This window comes from Myotis brandtii, unplaced genomic scaffold (assembly GCF_000412655.1).
Source record: "Myotis brandtii unplaced genomic scaffold, ASM41265v1 scaffold1777, whole genome shotgun sequence".
NCBI lineage: Eukaryota > Metazoa > Chordata > Mammalia > Chiroptera > Vespertilionidae > Myotis > Myotis brandtii.
This window is the reverse complement of record NW_005356585.1, coordinates 143,489-163,715: the sequence shown is the minus strand read 5'-3', so window position 1 is coordinate 163,715 and position 20,227 is coordinate 143,489. Positions and strand designations below refer to the sequence as shown.

The 20,227-nt window shown below is 54.9% G+C and overlaps 1 protein-coding gene across 1 annotated transcript in view; it reads left to right on the top strand.

The window, feature by feature from the left end:
• LOC102242125 (WD repeat-containing protein 60) overlaps positions 1–20,227 on the top strand; it is a gene marked incomplete at its 5' end in the record, with an annotated part of 45,512 nt that overhangs the window by 20,631 nt on the left and 4,654 nt on the right. The window contains 12 exons of the mRNA XM_005863412.2: positions 4,576–4,705; positions 6,947–7,058; positions 8,188–8,276; positions 9,584–9,713; positions 11,127–11,296; positions 11,980–12,142; positions 14,975–15,088; positions 15,174–15,235; positions 15,647–15,698; positions 16,811–16,871; positions 19,082–19,181; positions 19,364–19,495. Coding sequence (XP_005863474.1) covers positions 4,576–4,705; positions 6,947–7,058; positions 8,188–8,276; positions 9,584–9,713; positions 11,127–11,296; positions 11,980–12,142; positions 14,975–15,088; positions 15,174–15,235; positions 15,647–15,698; positions 16,811–16,871; positions 19,082–19,181; positions 19,364–19,495 — 1,315 coding nt within the window. The remainder of the gene's footprint in view (positions 1–4,575; positions 4,706–6,946; positions 7,059–8,187; positions 8,277–9,583; positions 9,714–11,126; positions 11,297–11,979; positions 12,143–14,974; positions 15,089–15,173; positions 15,236–15,646; positions 15,699–16,810; positions 16,872–19,081; positions 19,182–19,363; positions 19,496–20,227) is intronic.

Sequence of the window (20,227 nt, the reverse complement as noted above, 5' to 3'; positions counted from 1 at the left end):
TGGCCTGATGTGTTTCTGTTGAGAAATCAGTTGATAGTCTAATGTGCGATCCCTTGTAGGGAACTCTCTGTTTTTTTTTCTTGCAGCCCTCAAGATTCTTTCTTTGTCATTAACATTTGCCATTGTAATTGTGGTGTGTCTTGGTGTGGTCTTTTTTGGGTGTATCTTGTTTGGGACTCTGTGTGCTTGTGTGATTTTTTTTCTTTCCCATGTCAGGGACGTTTTCTGTCATTATTTCTTCAAATAGGTCTATTCCTTGCTCCTCTTCTTGTCCTTCTGGCACCCCTATTATGAGGATGTTGCTTCGTTTCATGTTGTCCCAAAGCTCCCTTAAACTCTCCTGCTTTTTTTACAATTGCTTTTCAGATTGGGTGTTTTTTCTATCCTATTTTCTAACTCGCTGATTCAGTCCTCTGCTGCTTCTAGTCTGCTGTTGAAACCTTCCATTGTGTTCTTCATTGCAGCGATGTCATTCTTCATTTCCTCTTGATTTTTACACATGTTGGTGAATTTCTCATCCAGATGGTTGAGCATCTTTATAACCTTTGGTCTGAATTCTTTTTAAAAAAATATATTTTATTGATTTTTTACAGAGAGGAAGGGAGAGGGATAGAGAGTTAGAAACATCAATGAGAGAGAAACATCAATCAGCCGCCTCCTGTACACCCCCTACTGGGGATGTGCCCGCCACCAAGATATATACCCTTGACCAGAATCAAATCCAGGACCCTTCAGTCCACAGGCCCACGCTCTATCCACTGAGCCAAACTGGTTAGGGCTGGTCTGAATTCCTTCTGTGACATATTGCTTTTCTGATGAGTTCTCCTTTTCTTTCCTTTGGGGATTGTTTCTTTGTCTCCCATTTTGCTGTCTCTTTCTGGCCCTGGCACCCTGATTGAGGTCCAAGAGGTTAAAGTCCCTAGAGGTCCAATGGTCTGGAACTTGTTAGCCTAGAGGCTGGGTCTGCCTGAGCCTCATGCCTTTATTGTCTCTGCTCTGAGCTGTACCCACTTCTCCCATGGTTCTGGTCCCTCAGTTGTCTGCTGCAGATGCTCTGGGTTGTGGGGGCACATGCACAGTTCCTCTGTTGTGTGACTCCCTGTGGGGGCCAGAGCCCTCTGGCGTGCAATTCACTGTGCCACCCTGGCACCTGCGGCAGTGTGGCGCCCTAGGTCCCTCTGGCAGTGCACTTGCAATGCGGTCCTGTGACCAGTGGCTGGGCGCACTGAGTTGCACCGGCAGCACAGTCCTGTGGCCCAGGGTGGGCATGTGCCGAGTGGCTCCGGATTGCAATGATAGCATTGACCTGTGACCTGGGGCTGAGCCCTCCATGTGGTTCCAGGTTGCAGCGGCAGTGCTCTCCTGGGGCCCAGAGTGGGGTGTGTGTCGGGCGGCTTTGGATCTGACTGGCAGCATGGTCCTGGGGTGGGGGTGGGGTCCATGGTCCCCCTGGCTTGTACTCACAGTGCGGGGTCCTGGGTTGCAGGGTCTGGGCGCACAAGCAAGGAGGTGCGGTGCAGGAAGTCTCTCTGTTGTGCATTCACTGCAGACATTTGGGAGTCCGCGGTACCATGCCACTCACGCCGGGGCGTGATGGTGGGCCCACATGGGTTATGGCTGGTAAGCAGCCCCCTGCACTGATCCGGGATGGTGTCTGAGCCAGTCCTGGTGTCGGTGTGGCTGCGCTCCTGGCCTCTGCTGCTCCCCTCTATCAGAAGCATGGGCTCTACGCCAAAGCCACACCCGGCCTGGGAGTGCCTGTGGCAGTAGCAGGGGCTCCCCTTCCATGAGAGTCTGGTCTGCCAGTCCCCGAGACTCCTGCAAGATCTAACTGTCCCTCAATCACCCACACACACACCATAAATTACCTCTGTGAATAGTCAGAGAAGTGGATATTCAAACAATAATGAGGTGAGTTTCTTCTCTAGGAATAGGCAAGGTTTTAAAAACTGATGCTACTTATGTGATGAGAATGCAGAGAAATGCTTGCCTGTAACACATTGGTTCAACTAGGAAACAGTGGCAAAAGAAAGGTCAGCAGGTGTAAGTAGGAACTCATGTCACTGCACGTGGGGTTGAAAGGTGTATGGGACTAAATTACCTTGACGTAGTCCAAGAACTGGAGCAGGGGATGGGCGATGATAAATTGTGATGAGGTCCCAACAGGAAGAGGTAAAAGTATTTAATTTAAGGTAGACTTTAATAGGTCAGGAATGCTTGTTAAAATGTCTCGGGTAACCATTAAGAGATAATGAAAAAAATGTATAACTAAGAAGCAAGTAGAAGAGTTAATGGAATTATAAAAAAAACCCAAAAAACATGTGGCTAATCAAATAGTAGTCAGGAACCCAGCTGGTGGGGTTCAGTGGTTGAATGTCGACCATGAACCAGGAGGTCATGGTTTGATCCCCAGTCAGGGCGCATGCCTGGGTTGCCGGCTGGATCCCCAGTAGGGGACGTGCAGGAGGCAGCTGATCGCTGATTCTTATCATTCATGTTTCTGTCTCTCTCTCCCTTCCTCTCTGAAATCAATAAAAATATGTATACATATATTTTTTAAAAAGTAGTCAGGAAAGGAGCAACAAAGGCACAAAGGTCATGGAACAGAGACAACAACAGGAAGATGGGAGATGAAACCAGAACCACAAATTCCTGCCTTACATATTAATGAACTGGAGAAAAGCAACGCGGCACAGTACGGCCTCACTTCACATCATCAGTAGCTCTGTGACTTGAGTGAAATGACGTGTAAGGAAACCAGTTCCCCACAGGCTCGTCAAGATGGAGAAGAGTCAGGTCCCTGCAGCGTCTCAAGGGTGTGATGCAAAGATGTTGAATGGGACCTGCCAGATATGTGACTTTCAAGAAGCAAACCTTACATATCAGGACACAGAAAGGTTGAGAAAGGATAGAGGAAATCTGCCAAGCAAACACTAACTAGACAACGCTGATGTCACTAACTTCAAAGAAAACTTGAAAGCAGGAAGAGCACAAGAAAGTCACTTCGTAACAGTGAGAGGGTCAGCTCAGCAGATGAGCCTGCCAGGCGGCCCGAATGCACCCAGTGCTGGAGCACAGAGTGGACAGAGCACACTGGGCAGCACACAGGTGCCTCAGACACAGGTGGGCATTGGCAGCGCATGTCCCTTGGCAGCTGATAGAAATTTAGTGGAGGTACAAAGGTTTGAGTGCATGGTTAAACTACATCTAACACACACCTAAAAGTATACCTGCAAGTGCAATATTTATGTTCTTTTGAAGAATACAGAGAAAAGTTCTCAAAAGATCGTATGTTCTGGACATGGGATTGAAAAAATACAGAAGACGTGTTTTGACCACAGTGCAATTAAGCTAGAAATCAATAATAAAAAGGTAATTAGAAAATACCCAAAAGTTTGAAAATCAAGTATTATACTTCTAAAAAGCTGTGGGTCAAAGAAGTCAAATGGGAATTAGAAACTATTTTCCACAGATAATGGAAACCAGCATTTAAAAGCTGTGGGATTCAGTTAAAGCTATTCTGAGACACATTGGAAACGGAAAAGGCTGCAAACCAATGTCCACATACCTATCTCAATGGGGCAAAGGACAGTAAGAAATGAGAAGGAACAAAATAATAGAAGATAATGTCAGAAATCCATAAAATTGGAAGCTGTCAAGTTTAACAAAGCCAAAAGGAATTATTTAAAAACATTCATAGAATTTATAAGCCCTAAGAAGCTTGACTTAAGGGAAAAGAGAAAGCCAGACACAAAGACTCAACAGCAAGAATGAAAAGGCCGTTACCACAAACACCGAGAGGGTAAAAGATGGCACTGTGGACAACTCATGTCCATGAAGGCTTACACGAGTGAGCCGTGAGCCGTGGGTTCATCTGTTGGGGGTGCCGTGTGGTGGGAGATGTGTGGGGATGGCGGACTGGAGCTGTAAGTTGGGAGGATGGGATGGTAGCTAGAGAGTAAGGTGATGGGAAGGTGGTGGTTTGGGTAATGACCCTGAGTGAGTGGGAAGGACACCTGTGGGTGGAGCACCAGCTGGGAGGAGAGCAGAGCTCCTGCAATGGGGTGCCCAGGAGCCTGGCGCCGGCATTAACGTCCGAAAGGAAAGGAGACCAGCCCGGCAGTCGAATAGGAGTCTGTGAGCCGAGGAAAACCAAGTGCAGGGTTTGGGCGCCCTGTGGGCAGCAGGGCGGCTGGCTTGTAGGCGACGGCATGGTCCAGTCCCATGGGACACAGGTCTGCGCTTCAAGGACAGTGGGCGGCACGAACATGACACTCCCTTTCAGGCCACAGCACAGCGACATCACAGAAAGGCAAAGCTGGTCCAAGCCCACGAAGTCGTGAAGTGAAGAGAATTGCTTTCTGACAGTTCTAGGGACGGAGCCTGACGTGGTTCTGTGTTGACTCGGGAAGCATGGTTCATGATGCTCTCACGTTGGTCCGCGCGTGACTGCTAAATGCCTCAGGCAGACACTGACAGGTGAGTCCCGGACAGCAGCTCTGTCTCACCAGAGGCTCCCCGCATGCCCCTGTGCATTGCTCAGTTTAACTTGTCTGTTTCCAATTTATTTTCCAGGACACGCAGCACGAAGTTGCTTCGGCTCATTGACCTGGACTTTTCATTCACATTCTCTTTCTTGGATCTGCCACCAGTAAATGAATATGACATGTACATCAGGAACTTCGGGAGAAAAAACACCAAGCAGGTGAGTACAGCAGGTACTGACTGCGCTCTGGACCTTGAGGGCAGGGAATGTGCGGAGGAGGAGGAGGGAGGGAGAAGGGCCCCTCATTCACCACGTGGTGCAAGTGAACCTGAACGGTGTGCAGGTGTCCACAGAAGCCCACACGGAGGGCGGCTCCCCGCTCCCAGTGTGGCTGTGTGGGGAGCAGAATGTCCCCTGGATCCCTTGCTCGGGTCCCAGTGAGGGTGTGACTGTCATAGTGCAGGGCCTCCAAGCGCTGTGCACCCAGTGATTCCCATGCTCCCCCTGAAGTGATTCACCCTCATCCCATCCTTTCTGTTCCATTGCACCTCCCCCTGTATGCCCTGACTGTCCCCTGCCTGTGTGCCCTCTCTCACTGTGCCAGGCCCCCTCACCTGCCTGTGTGCCCTCTCTCACTGTGCGAGGCCCCCTCACCTGCCTGTGTGCCCTCTCTCATTGTGCGAGGCCCCCTCACCTGCCTGTGTGCCCTCTCTCACTGTGCCAGGCCCCCTCACCTGCCTGTGTGCCCTCTCTCACTGTGCCAGGCCCCCTCACCTGCCTGTGTGCCCTCTCTCACTGTGCCAGGCCCCCTCACCTGCCTGTGTGCCCTCTCTCACTGTGCCAGGCCCCCTCACCTGCCTGTGTGCCCTCTCTCACTGTGCCAGGCCCCCTCACCTGCCTGTGTGCCCTCTCTCACTGTGCCAGGCCCCCTCACCTGCCTGTGTGCCCTCTCTCACTGTGCCAGGCCCCCTCACCTGCCTGTGTGCCCTCTCTCACTGTGCCAGGCCCCCTCACCTGCCTGTGTGCCCTCTCTCACTGTGCCAGGCCCCCTCACCTGCCTGTGTGCCCTCTCTCACTGTGCCAGGCCCCCTCACCTGCCTGTGTGCCCTCTCTCACTGTGCCAGGCCCCCTCACCTGCCTGTGTGCCCTCTCTCACTGTGCCAGGCCCCCTCACCTGCCTGTGTGCCCTCTCTCACTGTGCCAGGCCCCCTCACCTGCCTGTGTGCCCTCTCTCACTGTGCCAGGCCCCCTCACCTGCCTGTGTGCCCTCTCTCACTGTGCCAGGCCCCCTCACCTGCCTGTGTGCCCTCTCTCACTGTGCCACTCTCACTGTGCCAGGCCCTATCACCTGCCTTTGTGCCCTCTCTCACTGTGCCAGGCCCCCTCACCTGCCTGTGTGCCCTCTCTCACTGTGCCAGGCCCCCTCACCTGCCTGTGTGCCCTCTCTCACTGTGGGAGGCCCCCATCACTGACTTGTGTTTTCTCTGTCACCGAGCCTAGCCCTCCTGTCACACGTGTGTTTCTCAGTGTCCATGGCCTGGTTCGAGGCCTGAGGTGAAGCCTTCCCTCATGACTTACACTGAACTCTCTTATTCCAAAGTCTCCACCCTCCATGCCACACAGCTGACTCCCCTGTTGTACTGTAGTCACTAACTCCCCCTCCCTTCCAGAAGTTGAAGGCAGGGATTATCTCTTGCATTTTTCTTATGTCCTGTTAGTGCCATTGGGTACATACTGTGGGTCCATTCCGTTGGTGACAGTCTCTCAATAGGAGGAGGTCACGGGATGGCCCTGCAGGAGTGCTGGGTGAGTCCTGCTGACTCACGCTAACCTTGAGCCGACGGTCCAGCTCCTCTGCCCCTTTCCTCATCTCAGAGTTGCTAGTAACGACACGCATTACTGCAGCACGCACCTGTTTTGCTGTTGCTAATTCTCACCCCAAGGTATTTCCCACTGATATTTTGAGAGAGTGGAAGGGAGGGGGAGAGAGAGAAACATCGATGTGCGAGAGACATCCATTGGTTACCTCCTGCATGTGTCCCGACCAGGGCCTGGGATCGAGCCTGCAACCAAGATAGGTGCCCTTGACTGGATTCAAACTTGGGACTCTTCAGTTCGTGGGCTGATGCTCTATCCACTGAGCCAAACCGCTAGGGCTAGATTGCCTTTGGTTTGCGAAGTCAGTATGTTCCTAAAAAAATAGATGTTGGTGGGCTCCTCAGTAGTTTTTTACACCAAAGCTGAATTGTTTGATGTGACTTTTTTAAAACCCTTTAGAAAGTCAGGCCTATTAAACACAGCAAACTTTTAAGACCCAGACTGCCTTTGCTTGATGGTATTTATGCCATGATACTTATTTTTGACAAAAGCAAGAAGACTGCCATTGAGAACTAACGTTTTTCTTGTCAGTAACCAGGCATTGCTTGAGGCTGAGCGCTCACGCAGCCCTTTGTTTTGAAGGCGTACGTCCAGTGCAATGAAGGGAACGTGGAGCGAGACATCCAGACAGAGGAGATGGAGACCAGGGAGGCGTGGACTCAGCACCCCGGGGAAGGCGCGGCCGTGTCAGGGGGTAAGCAGCTCGCAGCTGCTCCCCGCTGAGAGCCGGGTTCTTCACGTTGCCTGTGGTGCTATGCTCAGTGCATCTCTTGCTCTTTCTCCTTCTGCCTTTCTCCCGGGGGTGGTGGTTCGTACCTGATGGAAGTGCCACGCCCTCTTGGTGGGGCAAACCAGCGGCCTGAGCGCCAGCTGGGCGGGTCAGCAGGGCAGAGTCCCCTCCAAACACGCAGCTTCGTGAAGGCTTCTGAGCGCACTTGGCTTTTGACTTGGGATAATCTGTTCTCCTTAGTAGAGATTTGTTTTTAATTTTTTTTAAATGTCTTTTTCATTGGTTTTTAGAGAGAGAGGAAGGGAGAGGGATAGAAACATTGATGAGAGAGAAACATCGATTATCACTCATCTGCCTCCTGCATGCCCCCTACTGGGGATTGAGCCCGAAACCCGGTACTGTGTCCCAAACAGGAATCGAACCGCAACCTCTTGATTCTTGGAATCAACCAGCTGAGCAATAGAGATTTTCTACACGAGTGTGGTTGCAGATACGTGGTGTCAATACAGATGGCAGGTCCCAGAGGCGTGCTCCACGCTCGCGGCTTTCCTCCGTGACCTGTGTGCTCCATGTCCCCTTCCCTGCTGCAGCTGATTCTGAGGAAGCCTCCCCCTAAGAAATCAGGCACCGACATGTGACACTTACACCATCATCAATGCCGTGAGCTACAGGGGTGGGCAAAGGCAGTTTACAGTTGTGAGCACGCAAAACAGAGTTTCTTGTATTATTACTCATTAACGATTGGGTTATTTGTGTTACAACTGTCAATCTACTTTTGTCCACCCTGTGCTTTCCTTAATGTCTTTAAGTAGGGTTCCGTTCACAGACTATGTAAAACAGGATGCAGTGGGTTTTCTCAGTTACATGTATTGGGGACAGCGGTTCATGAGGTGACGAGTTTCAGGTGAGCGGTGCTGTGACCCAGCACCTGTGCTCATCGCCCGAGCCTCCCTCCATCAGGTGCAGTTTACAGTAGATCCAGAGTAAACGTGGACTTTCTGAGCTCCGCTTCCAGCTTCCTAATGTTCATGTGGCCTCTGCACTCTGACGTGGCTGCTTAGAGCCCACCTGGTTGTTTTCTGTGACTTTTTAGGGAGTGAGAGCAGGGAGCCCTCGGATGCAGCTGCTGTGCCCAAGGTGGACACGCTGAGACTGTCCAGCTTCCTCCGGGCGGCCTGCCAGGTAGGTGCCTGGGACGTGGCCTGTCACCTGGGTCACCACCAACTAACATAAACAACGACTGGAAAACACAAATGAAGTTGGCAAGGCAGACATAGCTCTAGAGCAGCGGTTCTCAACCTGTGGGTCGCGACCCCTTTGGCGGTCAAACGACCCTTTCCCAGGGGTCGCCTAAGACCATCCTGCATATCAGATATTTACATGACGATTCATAGCAGTAGCAACATTACAGTTATGAAGTAGCAACGAAAATAATTTTATGGTTGGGTCACAACATGAGGAACTGTATTTAAAGGGCCAGAAGGTTGAGAACCACTGGGCTAGAGCAGTGGTCGGCAAACTGCGGCTCGGTAAACCGGGGCTCGTGAGCCACATGCGGCTCTTTGGCCCCTTGAGTGTGGCTCTTCCACAAAATACCGTCTCTTCCACAAAATACCGACTTCTGCGCATGGGCCACAAAGTTTCAATCGCACTGTATGTGCGCGCCCACACGTGGTATTTTGTGGAAGAGCCACACTCAAAGGGCCAAAGAGCCACATGTGGCTCACGAGCCAGTTTGCTGACCACAGCTCTAGAGTATTTGAAACTAAGAAACTTATGACTTTTAAACTGGCCATGGAAACGTCAAGCGGCATGAGAGACAGGGAGCACGTGGAGGACTTGAGGCGCCTCCGCAGTTGCAGGTCGCGGCCACTGTCTCCTCTGAGCCCCCACAGACCCTCCCTGTTGCTGTGACACAAGGGCAGTGCCCACACGGCCCCGTGAGCCCCTGTGAGTCTCTAAAGAGAAGGACCCACATTCCTACTCTTTCGAATGCCCTCAAGTCGGGAGTCTGTTCCTGGTCCCACCACGTCTCCGTTGGTGTAAAGCAGCTGGCGTGGGGCTCAGTCTGGCCTGCCCGCTGTCCCCACTCCAGCGAGTCCTGCTTCCACACGCTGAGCGGTGGCTCTCCGAGGTGTGAGTCCTGGGAGGCTGAGGGGGCTGGCAGCGCAGGGCGGAGCGGCAGGCGGCTGGGCAGGCAGCAGTGACTGGCTCACTGCGCCTCCTGGGTCCTCGTAGCGCAGGGAGAACACCTTGGGGCCTGCACGTGACGTGTCTTCGTCCTGGTACTTTAGCAGAGTCTCTGCCATAAACAGTGGCGTGTGCCCTGAGATCCCAGCTTCCTGAGGAGTTGTTCCCCTGCTGTGCCCGCAGGACAGTGTCCTTGCACCCTGTCGCTTCCTTGGCGCCTGGCGGGGGAGCAGCTCCTGTGAGATGTGGGGGAGATGAGCGGGCGGCGTGCTGATTCGGGCACTCACTGTCTTTGGAAGGTGGTTGCAGTTTTGCTGGAAGAGGACCGCGTGGCAGCTGCCCCCAGCCGGGACCCCGGGGCCCAGGACAGCACCCTGCCCCTCAGCGACAGCGCCTGGCAGCTGAACACCAGCCTGCCCTTCCTCCAGCGTAAGAGCCCCCTGCTGGTGCCTAAGTGGGACCACGCGTGACGCTGACGTCGCGGGCTCGGGCCCGCCTGTGTGACGTGAGGTGCAGCTGTGAGGGGCAGACGGGACACGTGCGGGTGTGCGTGTTTGCTGAGGCGGCGCCAGGACCTGCCCCTGCTCGGGCGCCGCTCGGTTGTTCCTTTGAGACCGGAGCAGCGCAGCGCTGAGAGGCCGTGCGGCCTGCGCTGGCTCTGCTCCGTAGACCCACAGGTAGCCCGTGGCCTCAAAGCACAAAACATTTGTCAGACGTGAAGTGTGGTCACATGTAATCGTTTAGATCAGTTTTAAAAATTGCATTTGCGCGGTCCAGTCAGTGCCTGAGGCTGGTCACTGCTCTGCTGTGGAACGATGGCCGCAGGCGGCCGCGCAGGAGGGACGCGCGGCGTGTCGTGGGGGTGCCTCTGTCCTTCGCTGCGTGGGTGTTTCACGTAAACAAAAATGGCATTTTAGCTTTAAAAAGCTTGTGTTTTGGGGGGTGTTTTTATTTTTAAAAGATATGAGTTATCCTGTCAGGAAATAGTAAATCACTGTCTCTATGGAATTCCAAACAGGTGTGCACGCACCACACCACCTCTTCTCCCGGAGCTGCCCAGTGACGCACCTGCAGGCCTGGAGGCGCTGGTACAAGTGCCACTGGCATAAGAGTCCCTCGTGGGGGACACGAGTGTGCGTGTGCTCACAGGACTGGCCTCTGGAGGGCGTGGGAGACCCTCCTGAGGACAGGGAGGGATTCCTCCTAGGTTTGCATTTTGGTGGAATGAATTCTGAGGTGACAGAGGGAGAGTGGATGACAGGTGTCTGAGGCTCGCTGGTCACACCTGTGAGGCGAGGCCTCGGAAGGAGTGATGCTTCCGCCGTCCAGGAGTGCTCGCCCGCGCAGCAGCGTGGTGCCGGCGGGCCGCTCCTCATTCCTGCGTTGGCCCATGTGCAGCGTGTGTCCAGTGTCCCGGGCCCTGGTGAGAGTCAGCAGTGGACAGAAATCCTTGTGGGTCAGACTATGAACTTGCTAAATGAGTGACGTGTGCAGTAGGTTGAACTGGGCAAGCTCTTGGGAGAAAAACAAAGTGGGCAGGGCCCCTGACGGAGCTGCTTGGCGGTGTGACACCTCGGGGACTGCAGGGCCCACTGAGGCGGCCTGGCTCCGGGCTGCGTTGTACCGAGTTTGAAGGATCACTTTTTAGCAAACCCACACGTCAGCTTTGACAGGGTTCTTGTAGAGCTGTGGCCGTTGACCACCCGCATTTCAGGCACGTGGAGCTTTGGAAGGCCATGCTGCTTCTTCGTGAAGCTGAAATGCACTGACATATTTGTGTGTTATCTGACCTGGTTCTGGCAGACCCTCCCATGCTGCGGCACTGCCGTATTCTGTCCCCAGATCGCAACGTGTCCAGCTTGCACGCCTCTCCGGCGCGGAGGCAAGTGGTGTCCGTTCACGGGCTTCCTGACCAGGCCTGCGCGCCCCCGCTGGACCGCAGGCACCTGCTCTGCGTGTGGGACATCTGGCAGCCCTCGGGGCCGCAGAAGGTCCTGGTGTGTGAGTCGCAGGTATCACTCGGGAGCAGGGCGGGCAGGTGGGCGCCTGCTGGGCCACAGGGAGCAGGAGGGTGGGACTTGTCAGCTCCTTTCTCTTTCCTCCTGGCCTCCCTCAGCTCTGTCTGTGCAGCTGTGACAGGACATGAGCGGGTCTGTTTTGACTCTAAAAATTTTAAGTTCAGAAGAAACCCACAGCGTGAAGTCTGGTTGGCACACACTGTGGGAATTGGGTATCAGTTAGGGCTCCAGGCCAAGTGGACACATGGCCCCTGGGCACAGCTTTGGTTCAGAGTGGACTTGTTGCTTGTGCTGTCTGGGTCCTGGCCATGGTAGAGGTTTCTTAATGCTTGAGATTGAGTCTGTAGTCTCATGCGTTTTCTGGCCCCTGGCTCACAGGCCGTGGTCTGGTGGCCACGCAGGTCACCTGTTTACATGCTCCTTGACCTCAGAATCATTGATTCCACCAAAACAGTAGAGAACAGTAACTTTTACTGATGTCAGTTTTGGGACTTGAAGATAACTTTTGGTGATGCAGGCTGTAAATGGAGAGACAGAAGCTGGCTTTGCTGATGGGGCTGAGTGGGGCCTGGCGCACACTGAGAAAGCCGGCACAGACACGCCCAGACGGGCTTCGTGTCTGCAGCTTCTCAGGTAGGCCCCGGGCGCCGTGGCAGCAGAGCTCTCTGTCCTCCCAGGTCACCTGTTGCTGCCTGAGCCCCTTCAAGGCCTTCCTGCTGTTTGCTGGAACCGTGCACGGCTCGGTCATCGTGTGGGACCTGAGAGAAGACTCTCGGATGCATCGTTATGTGAAGCTGAGCGACTGCTTTTGGACATTCAGGACAGCAACGTTTTCCACTGGTCAGTGAGGCCCGCCTGCCTGTAGGTGTCTCTAGACAAGTGTGACAGACTCCAGGAGCGTCTGAAATGTCTTGGCATTTATGGTTCCGGTTACCCCAGAGGATGGGGTCTGACCTATGAGCAAAAGAGGCCTTTGACAAAAAGGAGAACAAAAATGCCTCCAGGCCACGGTTAGCCTGTGGCCAACAGATTATAACATCTTTCTTGTTAATGTGTGGATTCCAAATCCTCAGTGAGATGACGTTTCTAGTTTAAATTAGCTTAAGGCATGTTGGTAAGTGTGCTCCTGGCTTAGTTACCTCCACCAGGGGGAACGAGAGGAACTGGAACAACAGGACCTGCAGCAATCTAGGTTGGACCCCAAGAATACTTCATGCCAGGCAGCTGTAGCTGCAACCATAACTGTGACCACACCAAGCAACCACAGCCAGCCAGCACAGCCACAACCAAACAGCTACAACCAACCAACCACAACCAACCAACACAGCCACAACCAACCAACACAACCACAACCAACAACCACAACCGCAAGCACCACCAAACAACACAACCACAACCACCACCAACCAACACAGCTACAACCAACCAACACAGCCACAACTACAACCAACCAACACAGCCACAACCAACCAATACAACTACACAACCACAACCAACCAACACAGCCACACCCAAACAACCACCATCAACCAACACAGCCACACCCAAACAACCACACCCAACCAACACAACCACAAGCACCACCAAACAACACAGCCACAACCACAACCAACCAACACAGCCACAAACAACTACAGCCACAGCCAACCAACACAGCCACAAACAAACAAGCACAACAACCAACACAGCCATAACCACACAACCACAGCCAACCAATACAGCCACAACCAAACAACCACAGCCAAGCAACCACAGCTAACCAGCTACAGCCACAATCAACTATAACCAAACAACCCAGCCACAACTAACCATAGCCATACAACCACACAACTACAACTAGCCAACCACAAACAACCAACCATAACCACAGGCAAACAAGCACAACTACAATCAAAACCAACCAGTCACTCAGCAGCACCCCCACCACTTGGCAGAGTCTCGTGTCTGGGCTCGTTCCAGTGCTTCCCAGGCATCGTGTTCAATGCCGTCTCACCCTCCACCGCTGCTGCTCAGAGATGAGGGCTGTCCACTCACGGGACCTCACCCAATTGTCCTCACTCTCACGTGTCCCCACCCTGACACCCTTCCCCCTTTCCCACCACCACTGGTCTGTCCTCTGTCTCTGTGTCCTGCTTCTCCAGATGGAAGGTACGAGGGCCATGTGGAGCATACACCCTTGCGTCTGGCTTCTTTCCTCATGTAGCATCTCTGTGGCTCCCCTGTGCTCTTGTGAGTTCCCAGGTCACCTCCTTCTGCTGAGCAGTCGTTCCCTCCAGGAAACACCAGGCGCTTTGTCGGTTATCTGGGCTCCGCATGCTCACACCACATGGCCTCCTCACAGGCACTCTGGGTGTCTGCGCCGGGCGGCACGCGGCTGTCAGTGTTTTTGCCCACTGACAGGCGTGTGGCAGCCTCCCACTGTTCTCACGGTGGCTCTCGGATGACACGGGGTGTGGAGCGCCTCAGGTGCTTGCTTGCTTTCTGTCTGAGACGTGTCTGTTCAGGTCTTTTACACGTTTTAAACGGATTCATTGCTTTCTCATGGCTGAGTTGTAAGGGTTCTTTGTGCATTTTGGACACCAGCCCTTCATTAGATGTGTCTTCACAAGTATTTCCTCCCTGCTAGGGCTTGTCTTCTCATTCTCTCACACTCCTTTTCCTGATCAGCCCTCTAGGAAAGTCAGCACCGCACATGCATGGCATATCTTACTGTATGCATGTCTGTGTTTTATACACAAAAAGAGCAAGTATTTTTTTTTTTTTGGTCTCCGAACAACCAATTTTTGCCCCTTTGAGGGAGAATGTGTGAGTCTATAGCATGGGTGGGGAACCTCCGGCCCGTGCGCCGTATAAGGCCCGCGAAATCATTTGGGCTGGCCCTGCCAAGGCATTAAATGTTTGACCCAATACAGCAGCTAATGTTTAAGTGGATGATCTGGTGTGGCCCACAGATGATGTTACCAATATCCAAACGGCCCTTGGCAGAAAATAGGATCCTCGTTGGTGTGATGCTGTTGGAATAGACACCTTTCACATGTGCTGCCCATGTTACTGGTTAATCTCTGAGTTCACCACCAAGTCCTGTCCCCAAACCTATGAGGCTTCAGTGGGCTCCGGGGAGTGAGGGGTCCATGGACCTCAGGAGAAGTCCGAGCCGCGTCTCGGCGCCGCCTGTGTCCTGCCCATCGGCTCCAGATCTGTCGTTTATGCGTCATCTTTGCTGAGCTCAGCCCCAGCTCTCTCTTTCTTGCTCGTTTTGTTAAAATTTCTGTTCTGAGTTTCTGATTCCAGGCATTTCTGTGTGTGTTTGCTTTACATACGTGCTTTTTGAGGAGGTGTGGCCCCTCCCTCCCGAAGCAGCGGCTCCAGGCTGCCCTGCCCGTCAGGTGGCTGCCCTGGGAGCTGAGCTGTCTCTCTGGTCTCTGTCCGTCCTTGAGACCCCCAACTCCCAGGAGGGAGTCCCAGGGCCCTCCACCCACCGGCGGGATGTCCCGTTCCTCTCACAGGTGGCTGGGGCTGTGGTCTGCTCCGTGGTCATGCGGAAGGCAGTGGCCCCAGGGAACCTCAGCCGTGGTCCCAGGGGGAGCATGTATCTCAGAAGCACCTGTGTCTGCCCCTCCCCGACGGCGGTGTGTCTCTAACTTATCCCCCCTGGCGCCTGTGCCTCCCCAGATGGCGTCCTCACCCCTGTGAACCACCGCAGCCCCCTGCAAGCCATCGAGCCTGTCGCGGCGTCTGGCCACAAGAAACAGAGTTTTGTCCTCTCGCCCTTTTCTGCTCAGGAAGGTACGTGACCCTCACCGCCCTAGAACCCCGAACTCAGGCTGTGGCCTGTGCGCTCCTCGCTGAGCCATTTCTCTCTCTCTGTTAGAAATGTCGGGTTTGTCGTTCCACATCGCTTCCTTGGACGAGAGTGGGGTTCTCAACGTGTGGGTGAGTGGGGCACGCGGGCCCTGTGCCCCTGCATTCCCAGGTTCTGGGAGCAGAGTGTGTGGCTGTTGGGGAGAAGGCTGCCAGGGCCACGTGACAGGGAGACAGGGCAGGGCAGCGTCCCAGGAGCTGTGGGTCCTGTGGGGGCGGACGCACGTGGACCAGAGACGGGCAGTCAGGGATGAGGGTAAAGGATGTGCGATGCTCCGAGGCACTGGCCCGACGTCAGGGAGGGGTGAGGGCGGGAGGGGCTGGCAGCTTCGCAGGGATGATTCTGAAGCGAGGCCGCTCTGTCTGGAGCAGTTACGCTTCTAGCACCCGCTCAGCTGGTGTCTCTGTTTAGACCTGTGCTGTGCTTAGATGGCTCCCTCATTATAAAATGCGTTAATGTTCATCTCAATATTCTGTTTTTAGGTGGTTGTTGAATTACCAAAGGCAGATCTTGCAGGTTCGATAAGTGATTTAGGTAACTATTAAATGAAAAAAATGAATTTCTGTCAGTGTTTGCTGAAAATGAAAGATTAAAGATAGCATTAACTACTTGGAAAATAAGTGGTTGGCTACCTGAAAGATGAGCATGAAGGTCATGTGTCTTACAACCTCATCGGCCATTGTGTGAGCACCTCAGCTGCAGTGAGGAAGGGCGTGCGGGCTGAGTGCTGGCAGCGAGGCCGAGCGCGTTAGTTCCCTGACGTCTGTGTCCCTTGGATCCCTATGTTGTACGTCAGGGACCAGTGTTTGGTCCAAGCTCTATCTCGTGCATTAGATTGGGGGCCGGTCAGAGAGCACCCACTGTGGTGGGAGCCAGTCCTTCACTGATGAGTGTTCTCTGAGCAACCTGGTCCCGTCCCAGGTGCCAGGAAACAGGTGAGTGGACGGGGAGTGTGGGCAGAGGGCCCACGGGGCTCAGGTCAGAAGGGTGCTGCCGAGGGCGCGCTCAGGCCTGGCTGGCTTCCCCGGGAAGGCGCCCCCTGGGGAAGTGGGACGCCGCTTCCCACCTGTGACGGCAGCATTGGCAGTCTCCTGGCTTCATCTGCGGGTTGAGCTTATTGATGGGCACATTGAGGACAGTGCCTTGCCCAGAATTTGGGTTTCAAGATGCAGTAATTACAAACGGGAAGATGGTGTTGGGAATAGACAGGAAGCAAAGCCACCGCGTGGCTGAGGGGCAGGTTGTGGCCATGATGACGTTGAGGGAAGGGTGGTGTGCGAGTCGTTGGGAGGAGGCAGGGGCGCGGAGGGGGGCGCCCGGCAGGGCCCACCGCACCCTGTGCTGCTGCGGGAGGCGGGGTGCTGAGTGCTGGTTTTCATTCCGGTATCTTCCGCTCAGTGTGCTGCCGGATCAGGTCTGAAAGGCAAGGGCTTCCTGACCGTGGCTCACAGCCCTTTCCCAAGGCTCTGACTGCACACCCTTATTTCTCGGCTGAGCACCGGGGGCTTTCAGGAACCGCACCTGCCCCCGGGGGCCTCCTGCCTTCCGGTCTGCCCCTGACACAGGTGTGGAGCAGTGAAGCGTGATTCCAGGGACCGGGCCGCTGGTCCTCAGAGGCACATCTATCCCCGTCTCCCTGCTTTTAGGGCTCATCCCTGGAGGGAGGATAAAGCTGGTGCACAGCTCTGTGACTCGGCTGAGCGACAGGTAAGTGCCCCCGGGAGGCAGCCCCTCAGCACAGGCCCGTGTCCCACATGGGGAGGCGACAGAGATGATGGCCGAATGCCTGGTCATTCATGTGTCAGTGTAAAGGCACATCGCAAATGGAGAGCCAACTGCTTTTCTTTGATTAAAATATGGTCCAGCTTATGAATCGGTGCGATGTGACTATTTTTCACTCAGTGTTAATACAACCAGGAAGTTAAACAGGACCGGTGGTCGCAGACCCCAGTCCTTCGTGCCCACGGGTGGCCCCTGGGCTGGTGGGACCCCGGGCTTTTGTAAGGACGCAGACAGGTAGTTCCCGTGGTTACGGAGGTGGGCTCCCTGTGTCAGGGGAATAGAGCTCAGTGAGAGGGGTGTTCATGGTGGTCCCCCGGGACCCGTGCCTACAAAGGGGAGAGCACAGACCTGGCCGCAAGGGGCAGGTGACTGTCACGCAGATGCAGACGGCCCTGGCCCGGGAGCTCCCGAGTGTCCTTGCCAGGTCCTGTGCCCTCTCTCCCGTCCGTCACTGAACTCGGGAGTCTGAGGAGGGAGTGACCCTGGGTGGCGGCATGTCTCCTCATCCACCATGGGTATGGCACATGCGTGACTCGCTCTATGGGACATGCACATGCTTGTGGGAGCTCAGAGTGACGGTGGGGGTGACTGGTGACTTCTTGGAGAGGTGGCCCTGAGGTGGGAGGTGGACCAGGAGTGTCTGATCAGCAGGAGCAGGACGTGGAGCCAGGGCATGAGGCTATGACACAGTGAGGCAGGACCTGGAGGCTTGCCGTCCAGAGAAGGATGAGTCAGTGTTTGCTGCGTGAGGGTTTCCACAGTCCTCCATTCCTGATGGCGATCGGGAGCTGTTCGGGGCTTAGAGGGAAAGTGTGGAGCAGAGGCGGGGACTGGAGCGGAGCCGCCTGGGCTGTTGCAGGGATCGGATCGGTGTGGAAGGTCAGAGTCAGGGCCGGGCAGCCGTCGTGGGGATGAGGGTGCCTTTCAGCGAAGGTCCTAGGAATGGTGAGAGGGAGGCCCTGCCCTCTCCAGTGCCTGGCTCGGGGTCCAGGTCCCACACAGATGAGGAGGAGTGGATCTGAGGCAGGACCTGGGCAGCCTGGCAGGCGGGGGCAGGGGCGGGCTCAGCTCTGTTCTGCGAGTGATAGGAGGGTCTGCGTTTGACAGTTGCAGTCCTGCGTGTGGGGGAGAGAGACCGTGGCCAGATTTCTGCTTCTGGCGCAGGCAGAGCGGTTTCTGCTGTTACAACTATGCACACAAGTCTTTACATGAGAGGAACGTCTGTTAGTGCCAGGTCCAGGGTGGAGGTTGGAGCCAGGGGCAGCCCGTCTGTGTGTGTGTGTGTGTGTGTATCTGTGTGTGTGCGGGTGTGTGCGTGTGGGCGCGTGCGTGTACGAGTGTGCGTGTGTGTACGCACACGTGTGTATGTGTGCGTGTGTGTACGAGTGTGCGTGTGTGTACGCACACGTGTGTATGTGTGCGTGTGTGTACGAGTGTGCGTGTGTGTACGCACACGTGTGTATGTGTGCGTGTGTGTACGAGTGTGCGTGTGTGTACGCACACGTGTGTATGTGTGCGTGTGTGTACGAGTGTGCGTGTGTGTACGCACACGTGTGTATGTGTGCGTGTGTGTACGAGTGTGCGTGTGTGTATGCACACGTATGTATGTGTGCGCGCGTGTGCATGCGTGTGTGCATATGTGTGTGTGTGTGTGTGTGTGTGTAGGATGAGGCTGGGCCCCTGGGCCCCGCTGCTGCTGTGGCTCCACCCATGCCGGGGCTGCGTGCTGCGGGCTTGCCCGAGGCTGGAAGGTGGGGCTGGACCCCGCACAGCCCTGGGGTCCTTGTCCCTTCGTGAGAGAGAAACCCAGAAAGCCCCGCCCCAGCCCAGGAGATGGAGGAGGAGGAGACTTGAAACCCCAGCATCACAGGCCTGATCAGTGCAGCCGAAGGAGAGGGCACAGCCCGCGGGTTCGCCTGCGGAGATTACGGCACAATCTGAGAGAGTTCTAGAAGCGAGGCTGACCCGTGAGAGTAAAGGAGGGAATGTGAAGTAGCATGGCATGCGAGACGCATCTGAGGAAACGATCCAGGCACAGAACACGGGAAGCAGTCACAGCACACGCGTGATGCGTGGCTGCGCCGTCATGGCCCGCGGTTCCCAGCCCGTCCGCTCACCTCTGCTGTTTCTTCCAGCCTTTCCCACAAAGGCGACGGACGCTGGGGAGCTGCACAAACACTGAATGTTAAATTTTTGCCTTCAGATCCTAATCACTTTATTGTCGGCACCAACATGGTGAGGAATATTCTAAACTTCATTCTGGAACCCTTCTTCTTTCCTAGAGTTGCTTGATCAATGTCGTCAATAAAGATGAATTCACTGCTTTTACAATGTTGCTTAAGCTGTTTCGAGAAGACTAGCTTTACCCAGCCTTGTACTTCCCTTGGCTTTAGTCACTGTTGTATGTTTATCACCAGGGTTTTGTAGGCCATGGCTCCAGACAGGACCTGAGAGTATTTCCCAGATTCTTCAAACCCCAGCAGCACGGCGAGAGGCCGGTGAAGGTGACCGCGGTGGACTTCTCGCCTTTTGGAGAGCCGGCGTTCTTGGTGAGGAGTCTGTGTTTAAGGCACCAGTTCCATTGGGGCCCCAAAGCCCTTGCAGGGACGGATCGGCTTTTAGCATCAGCCGTTTACTGCGCCTCAGTCCCCGCAGGCTGGCGGGGCGTCCGCACCTGTCACCGCGAGGTTTCCTGAAAGTCCCTCCCAGCTGTGCAGGTCATCACATGGCTACTTAGACCTCTTGACACTTGGCGTTCTGACCTAGTTTCAGTGTTACAGGGAACTCCCAGGAGGGGTAGGGGGCCCCTGCCTGCCCAGCCTGGGGGTGCCCCACAGGCACGCCCTTGCCTCCCGGCTCGGCCCTCTCCTGCGGGTGCACTTAGTCCTGAAGTCCTCCCAGAGGTGCAGGCGGGGCTCCCACCCTAAGTGGCTGAGTGATGGCTGCTCTGGTGGCCACAGAGCCGCATCAGCAGGAAGCCAGTGCAGCGCCCCCACCTGACCAGTGGGAGTGGCTGCAGTAACCTCCCGGGCCACGCGTCTCCTCCGCTATTGCATCTCCTCCGTCTCTCACAACCTGAACGGCGCTCCTCAGTTTGAGTGTGTGCGAGTTAGACTCCATTTTCCGTCTTCGCCCACCTGATGGCTCCTGGGTAAGGTGGGAGCACTGAGGAGGTGCTGTCTTCCCTTTCTGATAATGGCCATTCCGAGGGAGACCAGTGGATGCTCTGCTAGGCTCCTGCCATTCATCACCTCCCCACCTGCCCCCTCCCCACCTGCGCC